At 31.3% G+C, this 14,951-nt stretch overlaps 2 protein-coding genes across 9 annotated transcripts in view; one reads left to right on the top strand and one right to left on the bottom strand.

Annotated features, from left to right (window-relative positions):
* The window catches only part of LOC144837806 (uncharacterized), a 23,038-nt gene extending 19,136 nt beyond the window's left edge, over positions 1–3,902 (top strand). For all 7 annotated transcript variants that reach the window (XM_078693065.1, XM_078693064.1, XM_078693068.1 and 4 more), the window contains 2 exons: positions 235–387; positions 1,090–3,902. In XM_078693065.1, the coding sequence (XP_078549191.1) occupies positions 235–387; positions 1,090–1,197 (261 nt within the window). In that variant the 3' untranslated portion in view covers positions 1,198–3,902. The remainder of the gene's footprint in view (positions 1–234; positions 388–1,089) is intronic.
* Positions 3,883–14,951, bottom strand: LOC144837808 (uncharacterized). 2 transcript variants are annotated; one of them, XM_078693071.1, is made up of 24 exons: positions 14,791–14,951; positions 14,136–14,303; positions 13,465–13,563; positions 12,870–13,042; positions 12,304–12,388; positions 12,018–12,116; positions 11,671–11,814; positions 10,624–10,698; positions 10,267–10,350; positions 9,784–9,944; positions 9,464–9,519; positions 9,018–9,163; positions 8,790–8,888; positions 8,532–8,673; positions 8,254–8,431; positions 7,868–7,957; positions 7,426–7,552; positions 6,803–7,012; positions 6,296–6,471; positions 5,935–5,994; positions 5,530–5,547; positions 5,242–5,392; positions 4,628–4,718; positions 3,883–4,168 (listed from the first exon to the last, which is right to left on the bottom strand). In XM_078693071.1, exons 2-24 carry the CDS (start codon positions 14,289–14,291, stop codon positions 3,993–3,995), a joined length of 2,796 nt encoding a protein of 931 aa, XP_078549197.1. In that variant the 5' UTR covers positions 14,292–14,303; positions 14,791–14,951; the 3' UTR covers positions 3,883–3,992. The 2 variants fall into 2 exon arrangements, with proteins under 2 accessions (XP_078549197.1, XP_078549198.1); XM_078693072.1 differs by lacking the exon at positions 5,530–5,547.

Raw genomic sequence — 14,951 nt, 5'->3', positions numbered from 1 at the left:
ATTAAGTCCCATTCCCACTAGGATGCAATGAAATGCAAATTACACAATTCATTTGGCCAATCACAAGCGACTGATCATTTAAACTGTAGCTTATTACTTGCATCTTGGGAACCAAGCTTAATAAACATAGTCTTAATAACTATTGTATAAAATCAAATCAAATCCACTTCTGTGAATACACTTTGTAACATGCTATTAACAGTAATGATTTAATTTACCGTTTCTTTTTTTAAGGATGGGGCATTTTTAGTTCGTGAGAGTAAACGTGGAGGACCTAAGAATCCATTCACGCTGTCACTTTGGTATAATAATCAAGTTCGCAATCTACAAATGCGGCGTCGGGATGATGGCAAGTATGCATTAGGCTCAATGAAGGATGGAGAACAGGTAAGGAAAAGTATAACCATATAATTACATTTTAAAAGCTGTGATAGTCTAAATGTCCAAGCAATTTGCTAAAGCTCTGTCTACACTATCACTTTCACTACAACTTTATGTGACAAAAAAAATGGGATGTGCCTATATATGGACACGATGATGTCATATCACTACCTATTTGGGCACATCACACTTTACATTTTAAAAGCTGTGATAGTCTAAATGTCCAAGCAATTTGCTAAAGCTCTGTCTACACTATCACTTTCACTACAACTTTATGTGACAAAAAAAATGGGATGTGCCTATATATGGACACGATGATGTCATATCACTACCTATTTGGGCACATCACACTTTTTTTGTCAAACTAGTTTTATAGTGTAGACAGAGCTTTAGAAAGGATCCCTTTACCAACCAAGTATCATCTTGAAGCTGTTTTCTATCCATATCCATCTAGTTCACAGATAGAGCTTAAGAATACATGTGAAATAGTAAAGTTGAGACTATCTGTGCTATACGTTTGTTGAACAAAGTTTTACCTCTGTTAATAGCGAGAAATAATAAACAAGAGATAATAATTATCCTTACAATTTCTGAGTTAAGCAAACATGTCTTGTTAATTTAATGATTCCCTATTGGTGTAGTAACAATTATCATTAAAAGAAAAATAATCAAGTTGTTATTATCAATAATCATGATTTTAATTTCCAGGCTTTTGATTCACCCGTGGAACTAGTGGAATTTCATCAAAATAACCCGCTGATTCTTGCTAATAGTGAAGGTAAAACAAAATTAAAACAATGTTGTCCAGTCTATTGAACCATGCAAGAAATGACAAATAATTGGTAAACTTAGCAGAGTATTATAAAACCATAAAGTAAGTACAGTCAACTCTCCCAATACCGGACACTTTTGGCCTAATAATATGTCTGGTTTTCCAAAAAGTCTGGATTCGGAATTTGTTTTTAATGGTAAAAATGAATTTGGGACCCTTTGGACCTCATGAAAAGTCTGGTTTTGGGAGAGTTTCTGGTTTTCAGAGAGTTTCGATATTGGGAGAGTTGACTGTAATAATGTCTCATTTCACTGTACACTAGTATAGATTGTGAATAAGAAGTCTGTACACCATTCTGATGGACATTAATATATTAATATATTTGATTTATAATTTTATAGCCTAATAAATAGTTTTATGACTGATATTATTACAGTACAGTTCAAAGTTCACTTTCTTTTATCTGTACCTCTCATTTATTGAAACGTTAATAGATAATATCTCGAACTATTTACAGTAAAGTATCTCTTAAATATTGAAATTTATATGAAATTAGTCTTGATCCAGTGAAAGCTAAACCACTATTATGCACTTAGAATTTAATAAAATATTGTTTATGTTTTTAAAGATGTTGGGTATGTGTAATTACCTACTATTTTAGGTAACGTATAATTATATTCATTTCATTTAAATGAATGAAAAACAAATAAATACATTTTTTATAAAGTTAAAAAACTATTTATGTATTAACACGCCAAATTAATCATTTAGGTATGCATATCTTATTTCATATTGTCTGTGTATGCCAAGGGTATGTGTACCTACCTGCGATTTGTTATACCTTTTTGATTTCTTACCATATTTGCAATTTCTACATTTGATTAAAATATACATCTAAATTTCTTAGTATGCTTTCCTTGTATTTGCACTTTAGTGCTAAGATTGAAAAGTTACCATTTAGATTTGCGACTTAAGTCAACATTAAATTTCTACTTATTAATTAATTGAAAATACTTCTGAATAGCTTTACATTATATTTGTACTTAATGAGATTAATTAAAACATAATACAGTAGTAGTAATAGTAGTAATAAAGTCATCTTTGGGACCCAACAAAATATATTTACCTTGTTCATCCATCTCACTAGAAAGTGTCCCCTTAATAGAGGTGTCCCAAAAAGAAGGGATACTGTACTCAGATTTTTGAATAGGTATAATTTAGCTTAAAGATGTATTGTCCCCCAAAAACATGAAAAATGAAGATTAATTAAATCAGACTTTGAATATTTTATTTTGTAGTTTTAATATAGGTAATCACTTCCATAGAAAAAAAAATGAAAAAAAATAATGTTTTCACTTATAAAATGACAAAATAAATGGTTAAATTCAACCAAAAATCCATTGGCTGGCAGCCAATTTGACCATTTTTTGCTTTAAATTACATTTTTTTCAGGTAAATACATTTTTTTTAGATCCAATTTTTGGTCAAAGTGGATAACTATTATGTTACATTAAAATGAAATATTAAAAAAAAAGTGTTTTAAGAATTATTTTTTCAGGGGGACAATACATCTTTAATCCTTAAAACATATACATTTAACTACCAGTATTTAAATTTGTGAGGGGTCAATATTATGTTTGTATTTTCTACACCTCAATAAAACATACCATTTGTATTTGCAAGTAGGCCTACATTATATTACTCATCGATTCACTGTACTGTATCTCCACATTATGTCTAGTATCATAAGCAAATTGTGTGGCACAGTGTGTAAACGTATCACATGTGATGTCTGTGTTACATTAAGGTTATGATATAGGCATGGCACTGTGCGTACTGCATTTGCTGATGATTCTAGACAGCCTTGTGAATCAACTTTCTTATTTTTACTTTCGTTATATTTATTCTTTGTTATATTTTTTCCCTTGATTCATCTAATTTACTAAAGCTCTGCCTACACTATGAAACTTTATGTGACAAAAAATGATGTGCCCATATATGGACATGATGATGTCATATCGCTACCATATTTGGGCATATCATTACAATATTTGGGCACAATATTTGTCAAACTAGTTTGATAGTGTAAACAGAGATTTATGCATAATTTATGTTTGTATTTTTTCTTACAGTATTTGACTGCAATTTGTTACTTTTTAAATATTTTACTATGACACTAAAGTATGTACATAAATTATATATTTTTAATGCAAATTATTGTAAGTATTAAGAAAAGAATTTTTATAATATCTTTATTTTTGACTTACACATGTTTATATGATTATAAAATTATTGCATTCACTGCATTTATATTTTACAGTTAATTGAAAAAGAGAAATCACTATTTTTATATAGATTGAAAATGAGTCCAGATTACATTGTAAGTAATGTAAAACAGTGACTGTTTATCACTTACAATGTAATAACACTGTACTACTGTAATGTTGGGAGTTATCACTTTTAGTGTTGTAACACTTTGCACAAGCAGCATCACCTATTTTTGTGATATCACTGTGTACTAAAACTACCTTCAAAATGTTGTGATATCACTATGTTGTAACACAGTGTAAAACTAGCTTTAAAAATGTTGTATGTGTTAATGTTGTAACACAGCTGTGGAACCAGCTACGATTTAACTGTAAATGTGTTTGTTGTAGTATCACATACTGGTGAAGTCAGATGTGAAACCAACTGTGTAACAGAAATGTATTTTTCGAATCAGATATCAGAATAAATCAAGTAAAATTTATTTCACACTTTATTTCTTGTTATTGTTTTTCACATCACAAGGTGTATTTAAAGTAAGCATCGATATATCCACATCATTATTTGAGTGTTTCTAAAAATCATCTTCTTCGTCTTCTATCAGAATTTTCTTCTTCTTTTTTCCTTTCTTTTTTGGTTTGATAACTTTCTCATCATCCTCCATGTCTCTAGTAACAGTTTGTGCTGATTTTAGTCTCTTTTTGAAATCTTTCATCATATTATGTGCTGTCTCTTCATTTCCTCCACCATCTAAAAAAGATTTATAGTTGTATTGTAAATATTTAAATTGTTTTTTTTACTGGAATGCACAGCATAGTGCCACCTATCAAAAGGCAGGGGCGGATCTAAAGCTCTGTCTACACTATCAAACTGTATGTGACAAAAAAAATGTGCCCAAATATGGTAGTGATATAACCAAACATGGTAGTGATATGACATCATCATGTCTATATATGGTTTTTAAACAAGGGAGCGCTAAAATATATTAAATTATATAATCAAAAACTAGATTTCAAAAATAGTTCTTAATGTAATTTTAGCTGTCAAAGGGGTGAAGCACGCAACGAAAGCACTACCCGACTGGATCTGCCCCTGTATACATCAATCAATAAATAGATAAACATAATATTTAACAATAATATAAATAAATATATGTTTTCCTACTACTAGTAGTAAAACAACATTTTATTTTATAAAAAGTGAATTTACTTGATACAGCAGAATAAATAACATCTGAGAGATCATCTTTGGACATATTACTAACTGCTGCCAACTGAGCTAAGAAGTCTTTTTCTCTTTCCTGCAAAAATAATTTCATACATCAAATTAATTATAATAGTGTACAGTAATGTAGTCATCAAGAATGTTTTTATTGTTATATTTTAGTAGTTCTATTTTTAGACATGAGAGGGCGTGGTAACAACAATTCTCTTGGGACTATGTTTCTTTCACATCTTAACAAGAAAGTTAAGTAACAAACTTAATCTTTAATTTTCTCTTCATAATTAGTTTATACATACAGAAAAATGCACGGTATTGTTAGATATTAACTGCAGAACTCAACTACCCAAACAGTTTGATAAGTAAATAATACTTAAAACATAATGTTATTTGATTTCATGCTAGCTAGGCTAGCTAGGTGGTAGAGCAGGAAATTCCCCTACATGTTTAGTGCAGTTGAGGGTGAAGACCACAGTTATGTCCTTGATGAAAAACAGCTTGGCATACAGCCACCATGGACTTGGTAACGGTAAGGATGGTAAACCGGACGTTTTGCAACATGGACTGAGTTTTTCATAAAAAATACTTCTATTCATGATTACCTCCAACTCCTTAACAAGGGTTGATTCAAGTTGTTGGTTTAACTCCATTTGTTGCTGCACTAGCTCCGCTTTCAAGTCGTTCTCAATTTGCTTCTTTTGCTGCTGGTGGCGCTGTTCTAGTAACATCTTATTCATAATTGATATTGCTGACCTAGATTGAAACATATTAATAGAATTTAATATTATTTCTTTCAGTTCAGGTTAAATTATTGGTAGACAAAGAATGGCAACAATTAGTTTAAACCCTGACTGTTATGAAATGAGTATTGTACTATGTGTCATACTTACGTTGCTGTTTTTTGTTTACTTTAGTGGTGCCAGAAAGTGCATGGATACAAACATAAAAAAAAGAGTGAGATATTAGCAAGTGCAGGAATCAACACACAAACAAACACATATTATGTTATTGTTTTAGTAAAATATTATTAATTATTTTTATGGGGTACAACCAGGTACAACCATGTCAATCAGATGCCTTTTATCTTTTTTCTCTTAAGCCTTGTCTACATTATAAAAGTTTATGTGACAACAAAATGTGATGTGCCCATATATGGACATGATGATGTCATATCACTACCATATATTTTGGCACATCATACTTTTTTTATGTCAAACTAGTTTGATAGTGTAGACAGAGCTTTATATGTCATATTGCCTTTTTTAGTAATGTACAAAACTAGGGAAAATACTTACCCAGAAGCAGATGCTGACTTTTGTCTTTTCTTTTCTTCGTTCATCTCGTATTCCATTGCTCTGTCAAAAAAACAATTTTCCAAATAAATTACAATTTTTATAATGAAGAAATTTATCTTAAATGTTTAAAACATTTTTATTATTTATATATTTTTAACGAGAGAATGACATATTTATAGACATGACTGACAATATACAAGAAACAGAATTGTTGAATAGTTCAACTTTAGAACAAGACAAATATTTCCTTTTAGAAGTGACGTACAACACTATTTGTATGTTTTAAATGCTCATATACTTATTCTTTTACTAAATGGTTTTATGTTTAATGTTCTTCAAGAATAAATCTGAATAAACCCACTTTTCTTTTTTGATCATTCTTGATTCAACTTTCTCTTTTAACATGCGATATTGTTTGTCTTTGGCTTCTTGCATTTTCTCTTGTAAGTCCTCCACTTCTCGCATATGTTTCTTTATGATGGAGTTAGTTTTCTGCGTTGAGACATCATTCTCAACTACGGTCTCCAACAGTTGTTCCTGTAAACAAATGTAGTTCTATTTTAATTTCAGTTTAAATAATAAAACAGCAATTTGACAAATGCTACAGTAATATCAAATTTTAAACAGAATAATTATAATTATTTTTTAAAGGTTTGCATGATGTAGATATAGTGGTAAAGTGAGATTTTTAAACCATGTGAATTCCTTAAAAGGAAGTGGTTAATTTGAGAATATCTCGCTGTTTCATTTCAGTTTATATTACAAATTTATTGAACAGATGTATTATTAAAAATATGGAATTCTAAATATATTCATTACAGCTTTTGTTATTTTTAAATGAGCTCCTTAAGTAACTGTAAAAACCCACCTGTAGCTCCTTGATAGCTCTGTCATTTTTCTTAATGATTCCTTGACGTCTTGATTGGCCAACTTGTAGTTTTCCAATAAGCAGTCCAAGCTGTACATCTTGACTCTTTAAAACAGCCTCATTTTCAGATGCCATTCGATCTCGTAGTATCCTCGTTGCTTTTTGTCTTTCTTTCTCAATTTCCTTTAATTCTGTGTTCAACTCTTCTTCCTGTGAACATATGATAAAGAAACTATATTTATATATTTTTCAATGGTTTTTTTTTAAGTGACAAACTTTTCCTTCATTGATGGTTTTTGTTTGTTTTTTGTTCATGTAATGTATTATGAAAGATTAAATGTTTTAAATAAAATAATTGTAAAAATATGATAAAGAAACTTTTTGACCAAACAAAATCTACTAGAACCCCTACTCGTCTCAAAAGATGTACTAGGTTCTTTAAAGTGCACATGAGCTAGATGTGTACACTGGTCCTACGGTTTATAGTCCTTATCTGAGAAGACTGGTTTGAATTCTATAGCTAGCTGTTATTCTTTTTGTTGTCAAGCAAATAAAGTTCTAGTTTATGTGCACTTTATAAATCTACGTATTAAAACTCTCCTTAAATATAAACTGTTTCTTACATGTTTTTTCTCAAGTTTTTCAAGTGCATTTTGTGACCCTTTCGCAATAACGGCTTCTTTTTCTTCCTCTTGGTTTTTTCGTAAATTCTCAACATACATTTCTCGTTTTGCTAGCTTTCCTTCAAGTCTGAAAATGTAAGATAATGGTTTTATATTATAATGTATGGTTCTCTAAACAATGTACCCTAAAGGCAAAAATTTGTTAATGTTACTTTTTAGTATTATGAGTCATCTTGATGTTAAGGAGCTTTTGGTTTGCCATGACCATGTTTTAACAGATCCTATCTTTATGATGTTTGCCGTGACCATGTTTTAGCAGATCCTAGGCGGTCCAATGACATAGTGTGCATAATTCTTTAATTTCTTTTCTTATATTTTCTACTTTTTTTTCTAATATTTTGTCTGAAATATTCCTTTCTTGATAACATTGACTAGAACCTACATCTTTTGTTGTTTAAGACGGGCTATTTGCATTTGGTTGTTGATGGCTGCCATATTCAGAGCATGCTGTTTCAATATCTGGTTCCGGGCTCTGAAAAAGACAACACACTCATTATAATTAATTCCCTTCCTTGTTTCTTTCACTTACTCTCACACCACTTGGCAATTGAAATTGATTTCTGGGTGGTTCTGTCTTTCTCACCCTCATCAAACAATCATCCTCCCCCTTTCACAATTAATTCTCTTCTCTGTTTCTTTCATTCATCAAACAATACTCCTCCTCTCCCTTTCACAATTAATTCCCTTCCCTGTTTCTTTCTCACTCATCAAACAATACTCCTCCTCTCCCTTTCAAAATTTATCCTCTTCCCTGTTTCTTTCACTTACTCTTCGTCCAAACCACTTTGAGACTCAAGTAGCTTATGAACTGTTCTGTCTTGTTGTTTTTCTAACTGCTGTTGTTCCACTTCTACTCGTTCCTGCTCTTCCATCCATTGTGCTTTCTTATTTGCAATCTTCTCTTGTATTCGTTCTAATTGCCTTTTCTTTTCATCCTTATTCTTTTCTAGAAAAATTGAAAATCCAAATTTGTGTTATTTACGCACATTTCCAGAATAATTCATATCTTAACAGACTTAACAGAAAATGTTTTCATATCATATTACCTTCCAAGTTCTTCATATTTTTGGAATGTTTCTTCATCAGCTTGTTAACCTGTTCATTTGTCAATCTTGCCTGATCTGCAAGCGTCTCATAAAATGAATTTTCTTGCTCTTCAATCGATTCTTCGCAACTTTCTTCCAGTTTCTAAAATGATAAGTTTTTATCAATAGATATAGCTAAATACTATATTATTGTTCTATTTTAGAATATTGGTATGAACTTAAATTATTCTTTCATGATTGAAAAAAATGTTGACATACTTTCCTCAGAATACTGATTTCTTCAGCTTCATTGTAGTCCAGTTCTGCAATATAATCATTGCGTTCATTTCTTTGTTCTTCCAATAATTCATGATATCCCTGAAATGATTTCAATACAAATTAGAATGGTACCATCTACAGTGTAATCAATGAGGCCATCTGCACGGTCAAACTGCCCATTAGAAAATAAATGTTCAGTTACTAAAATGCTAAAGTTCAAGCACCTACCACTACAAAGTCTTTGGCTTTGCCATGGCTTGTATCCTTCATTAATTCTCTTTCCTCAGCTTTCTGTTTTTTCTTCAGCTTCTCCATTTTATGAAGTCTTAACTTTTCAAGTTTGCTTGATAATTCTTTTGTTTGTCTGGTTACCTCTAAATAACAGATTCAGATTATTAAGAACTTTGATACACATCCTACTCTCTGTATTTGTATCTAATACAGCCTACATGATCTAATATTGAGCCCTAGGTTTATCTTGGTCCCCAGGATCTAAAAAGCATGATGTCACATATCAACCAAAACTTTTTTTCTAGAGACAGAACGTGATCTAATATTCTGTTCATGTCTATTACCTGCTCCTTGTAAATTAAACACTTTAACTTGAATAAATGTTATAGCCATGTAACACCTGTTAACAATATTGTATTGCAGTAATTATTATTATTACTTACCAGCTTGATGATTTTCTTGTACTCGATTTAGGTCCTCTTCATATTGTTTCAATATACTGTACAAATTAAGTTAAATATGTATGTCATTAATAAAGAGGTTTTTTTTGGTGACAGCCATGTTGATAGGGGTAATATTAACATCTGCATGACAGATAACCTAATGACATTGTTCTATATTTTATAATAATAAGCTTTTGTTTCAGGCAGACAAAAGAAACAGAAGCCATGAGTGGATTTATTCCCCACTTTTACGGTCAGTTTGAGTACTCATTTCATCAACTTTTTTTTTTTCAATAATCTGATAATTTGTTTAAACTTGCCTTTCCCTTTGTTTATCTGTTAAGTGACTTTCGTCCGATAATGAAGTCAACACTGTGCTTTGGTGTTCAATTCTGTTCACTTTCCTTTGTACTTCTTTTTCATTGAAGTTCCTATACTGGTTTGCAAGTCCTTGTCTATTTGCAAGTCTTTCTTGAAGAATCTATAACAGTCAAGATTCAAGACATTTTATTGGTCCACTTTAAAATGGTAATTTATTTTTCTTGGCATAATTAAGACAATAAATAATAATACTATTTATAGGTCTATCTTAAAATACTGTTAATAAACTATTAAAAATGCAGAATGCAAAAACTAGGCCATACTGGTCATGGATGAGTTCTTGACAATTTTTACAATAAGTTGATTTGATTTTTTAAACTTAAATATTACAAGTAATAGTAAACAAACTTTGTAAGAATCTTTAAATGTATAAGTAGTAAAGTCAAAAAGATAGTAATAATAAAAGTAAAAATAATACTAACTGAGGCTTGGCGAGCCCATTCCCTGCCCAAAGATCTTTCCACTTCAGCCATGTTTTCTGACAACTTTTCCATTAATGCATTTACCTAGAATATAAATATAGAATAACTGGTTATTACACTGTTTTGTGGTCAGTGATCCTAATTCCTTGCAATCGTGTATTTCACTATTTCAATTCCCTTTTTCTGAGTTAGTTTATTAGGTCAATTGCATGTAAATGTTCTTTAAAATGATTGATTGTGGTGGGGGTTGTCATTCTCTTAGTTATATTTCAAACCATTGTTTTTTGTGTGTTTTTTTGTCACTTTTGTCTGAGCTTGTTATTGATATCAAAATAAATCCAATCATTTATAGCATACCTCATCCTCTGATAAATCTGAGCTTTTTTCAAGTTCATCCTTGATTTTAAGTTGATATTCTTGAAATTTCATATCCTGCAGAAAAATAATATAATTTTACATATTTTTATTACAACAGAATTCTTATAGAATAGGGACAGAAGATCCTAGAGATTTCCTCTGGTGATTTTAACTTTGCAAGACCAAATAAGGTGAGTGTACCTGCTTGCCAATAATGATTTGTTCCCACTAGGGACACATACACTTAAAGCCCCCTTCCCTACGTTTTTTAGATGTAATTTAAGATCACAAACTATATTTAATGTAAAAATAATACTATATGGTCCTATTGCGATAACTTTTTTCGTCTTTAAACGGTTAAAAATGTGAAAAATAAGTCGATTCTAATAATTATAGCGGCCCGCTATAAATCCCAAAATGCATTGCGCGCGGATTGATATTTTTGTTTTTCACCTGTAATTCGCCCACTTTTCGATCGATCGTGAGGCCAAAACAAATGGAAGACTCCTAACTTTTCAGCGAAAATACCGGGTTTTCCCCAATTTGTATCAACGGAGTCTGGCAAAAATAGAAAGACAATTAATGCAGCAACTATACAACGTCAGGCTAGGTATATAGCTGGCGTATGATGTTCGTACGTTACCGATGTTTACCAGCTAGGCCTACAAAACTAAGCCTAGCTAGGCTAGGCCTAAGACCGTCCACAAGAGGTCAATCGCCGCGAGCTACTTAGGTAGTGCATTGTTTCTCACTTTTTATCATAATTTACCATAAAACGTACATTTAAGACAAGGAATGTCATGGTTTAATGTTTTTAAAGTGATATATATGTATTATTTTCCAAAAAACGTCCAAAATTGCAGGGAAGGGGTCTTTAATACAAATAATTCGACCAATAACAATTGAAGTATCATCTGAACTGTCTCTTGTGATTGGTCAAATTACTTGCATTGCATGTGTGAAGTAATCTTTATCAGCATCTGCTCATCTTTTCTATGCTTCCTTGAACTCATTTATTTATCTCGTCTTTTTTCCTTTCATACTTACCAATGTTCTGGCACCTTCTCTTCTGATTTCTTCCACCGCTTCCTCCACCTCAACTGGATCTCTCTTTGACTTGCCATTGGCAATGATGTGCTCTGCAGCTACTAGTTGCTCTGCTTCAATGCTTACAAACACATTTTTGAAATCCTGTTTCCAATTAAAATTGTTGATGTTATGATAAATAAAATGAATCATTCATTTGGGACACCCTAATAAGAAAGCACCGCCCATAATAAGGGAAAAATATATGGCAGTGGATATGTGGCAGTTGATGTTGAACAGGAACCCAAAAAAAGGTATTAGCAACATTTTCAAGCTTAATTGTAGAATTTTTTTTTATTTGTACAAACCTGTTCATATTGGTTAGCGAATTCTATGCTAAAATCCTTTTCCAGATGACCTTTACTTGCAAATTTTAACAGAAATATTTTGAGCAGTTGTAGAAATGCCTAAAATAAAACAATGACCGTTTAAAGCAAACACAAAATCAACTTTAAGACCTAAAACCATTCTTAAGTATGTGCATGTACTGTATGTTGCTATATGCAAGGCAGGCAGTATGTATTTAATTTCATTTTTTTCCAACAAGGTAGAAAGTGACCATATGTCAATATAGGTGTAAGTAATCTAACATACATTTATTTTCTCCTGTTGCAGTTCTCTTTCCAATAAGTTAACTTCTTTTATATCTTGCAGTATCAACGTTCGTTCTGTTGCTTCTCTGTTTAAAATAAATGAAATATGTAAGTAAAGCTGAAAAATATGTTCATATTCACAATGGCTGATAGTGTTCAGAATATACAGTTTGTTTCCTATAGTTTGCTGTAGCAAGAGGATAAAAACAGACGAGGCAAAGATGCTTTCAATATAATTATCAATATAAAATATGACGATCTGTGCTGGGAAATTGGACAAGGCCTTTGGCTGGGAGGCAAAGGATGCATACACATGCCTTGGGAAATCCTTAGAGGGCACAATTTCTGTAGAGAAGGTGAAGAAGTGTCAGGTAAAATCAACTTTCAAAGTTGTTTCCTTTCATAAATAATGCATATTTTACGTTAGTTACGTTACATTTTAATAATCAATTTTTAACCGGTAATGCCTTTTTTCCTAACTGTATTGTTGTGGCAAGTTATTCCGAGTAAAAAAGTTTCAACAATTTACAAAAAAAGGTGGTAGTCTGTGTTTCTTGATTTTGTTACCTTGTTTTGTTAGCAATTGCTGTAATTAAACTGTCGCTGTTACTCTTGTCATTCTGTGAATCTTCATCAAAATTCTCCATCTTATTATCATCTTCCTCATCACTGTCGGCTCTTTTTCTTGTTTTCTCAGACGAATTGTCGCTTTCTTCATTGTCAATTTTCATCAATGGAATCTACAAAGAAGTCATGTTGTTTAAATTGTTTATATTTTTGTCATGGAATGAAAGAGAGAGAGAAAAAAGAAGCCATCTTAATTACAAACTATACATGCATGTATTTATACAAAGAGCACTGGCATCAGAGACGGTTAATAAAAATGTTTATGTACAATTATATTAGGAAAATGTTTTGGCTATCTCTGGAATTTTCTACTGGAAACAAACTTAGTGGTCTACAGGTACATTATGAGGTTGTAGGTTAGACCTAAAAACAATCATAATAGTATTCTCAATTTACTCAGTATTCAAAAGCCTAAAAATTACAGCAAAAACATGACAAATATATTCGTACTTAACTTTTGATCACCCCCAGTATTAACAATTATTAATAATAATATAATTTATTTGTTTAAATTGCAGATGCTGGTTTGACTTACTTTGTCATAGTCCAGGTGTCTGACTGTATTCGATGTCACCTCTGAAGATCTATAAGTTGTCGATTGTTCCATCATTACTGCATTTGACGACTTTTGAACCTGTTGAAGAAAATAAAAGTAGAAAATCATATGGTACATAATAATACAATTATTAATACTATGAGATGAATTTCCTGTGAGACAGTTCAAACCTCCATCAGGAGATGATTTCAAAATCAGCAATGTGTTCCTGTCCAATAGGGTGTGACATCCCATCCTGAAAAGGAGTGCCCTAAAGGAGGATTCTACTGTATTTTTATTTTTAATATAATAGTATTTATTTTCTTTTTCCCTGCTTTACTGCCTGCAGAAAAAATGTGTGATGTGCCCAAATATGGTAATGCTATGCCTTAACATGGCCGTGATATGCCTTAATATGGTAGTGATATGCCTTAATATGGTAGTGATATGCCTTAATATGGTATTGATAATGCCTTAATATGGTAGTGATATGCCTTAATATGGTAGTGATATGCCTTAATATGGTAGTGATATGCCTTAATATGGTAGTGATATGCCTTAATATGGTAGTGATATGCCTTATTATGACATCATCCATGGGTGCATCACATTTGTTGTCACATAAAGTTTGATAGAAGAAGACAGAGCTTTATAAATAAAAGAGTAATTACCCTATCTTTCGCAAGTTCCTTAAAGAAGCATCGTAAACAGAGTAGAGCAATTATGACCCCAATGATAAGACCAAGTAACGACGCAAGCACTAATTCTGTAGCGTTAACCACCCAGCCGTCGTCCTCAAAAACAACTTCAACTGGCGTACAACTCATTTTTCAATTCACCTGTTTCAATAAGAGGTTGAAATATTAAAAAAGATATACAATATTCAAAATTCTATTTTTACAATTAATATAATTGGTTCAACAAATATATATAAGGCGTACTCTTATATTATTATTTAAGTATAATATTAATATTTAAAGTATACTATAAGAGGTAATAGTGTAGACCATAGAAATATTATATCTATATGTAGACAATGATAAAGCTTTAACATTTAGGTTAATTTAGTAATATGTTATTTTCATACCGATTTCAAGGGTTAATATGGTATTTGTTGTATCAACCTGGTAGTTATAAGATCCCTAGTACTGTATAATATTTGATAATGTTATAGGGGATCCCCTGATTGTACTACAGTATTATGAAACTACAATGTTTACCAGCCTTTATTTATGTGTTGTTTACCAATGCAACACAACTGATAGGCTGCTAGAATAAAGCCTAATTTCATATAGTTTTCCTCTCTAACAATTATGAAGTACTTACTTAAATCACTAAGATTTCAAACGTGATGTAGCTCTCAAAAACAATGATTTTAAGCTTATTATATTATTTCTTATATTACAGTAGTTACTGACATCTAGTATCAGTGTGCAGTGAAGCAATCAATTATTATTGTTTACCGGTTACCAAGGTGATAACCTGGT

This window comes from Antedon bifida, chromosome 3 (genome assembly GCF_963402885.1).
Source record: "Antedon bifida chromosome 3, ecAntBifi1.1, whole genome shotgun sequence".
NCBI classification, from domain to species: Eukaryota; Metazoa; Echinodermata; class Crinoidea; order Comatulida; family Antedonidae; genus Antedon; species Antedon bifida.
Note: the sequence above shows the minus strand (reverse complement) of the source record. Positions and strands in the feature narration are given on the sequence as shown.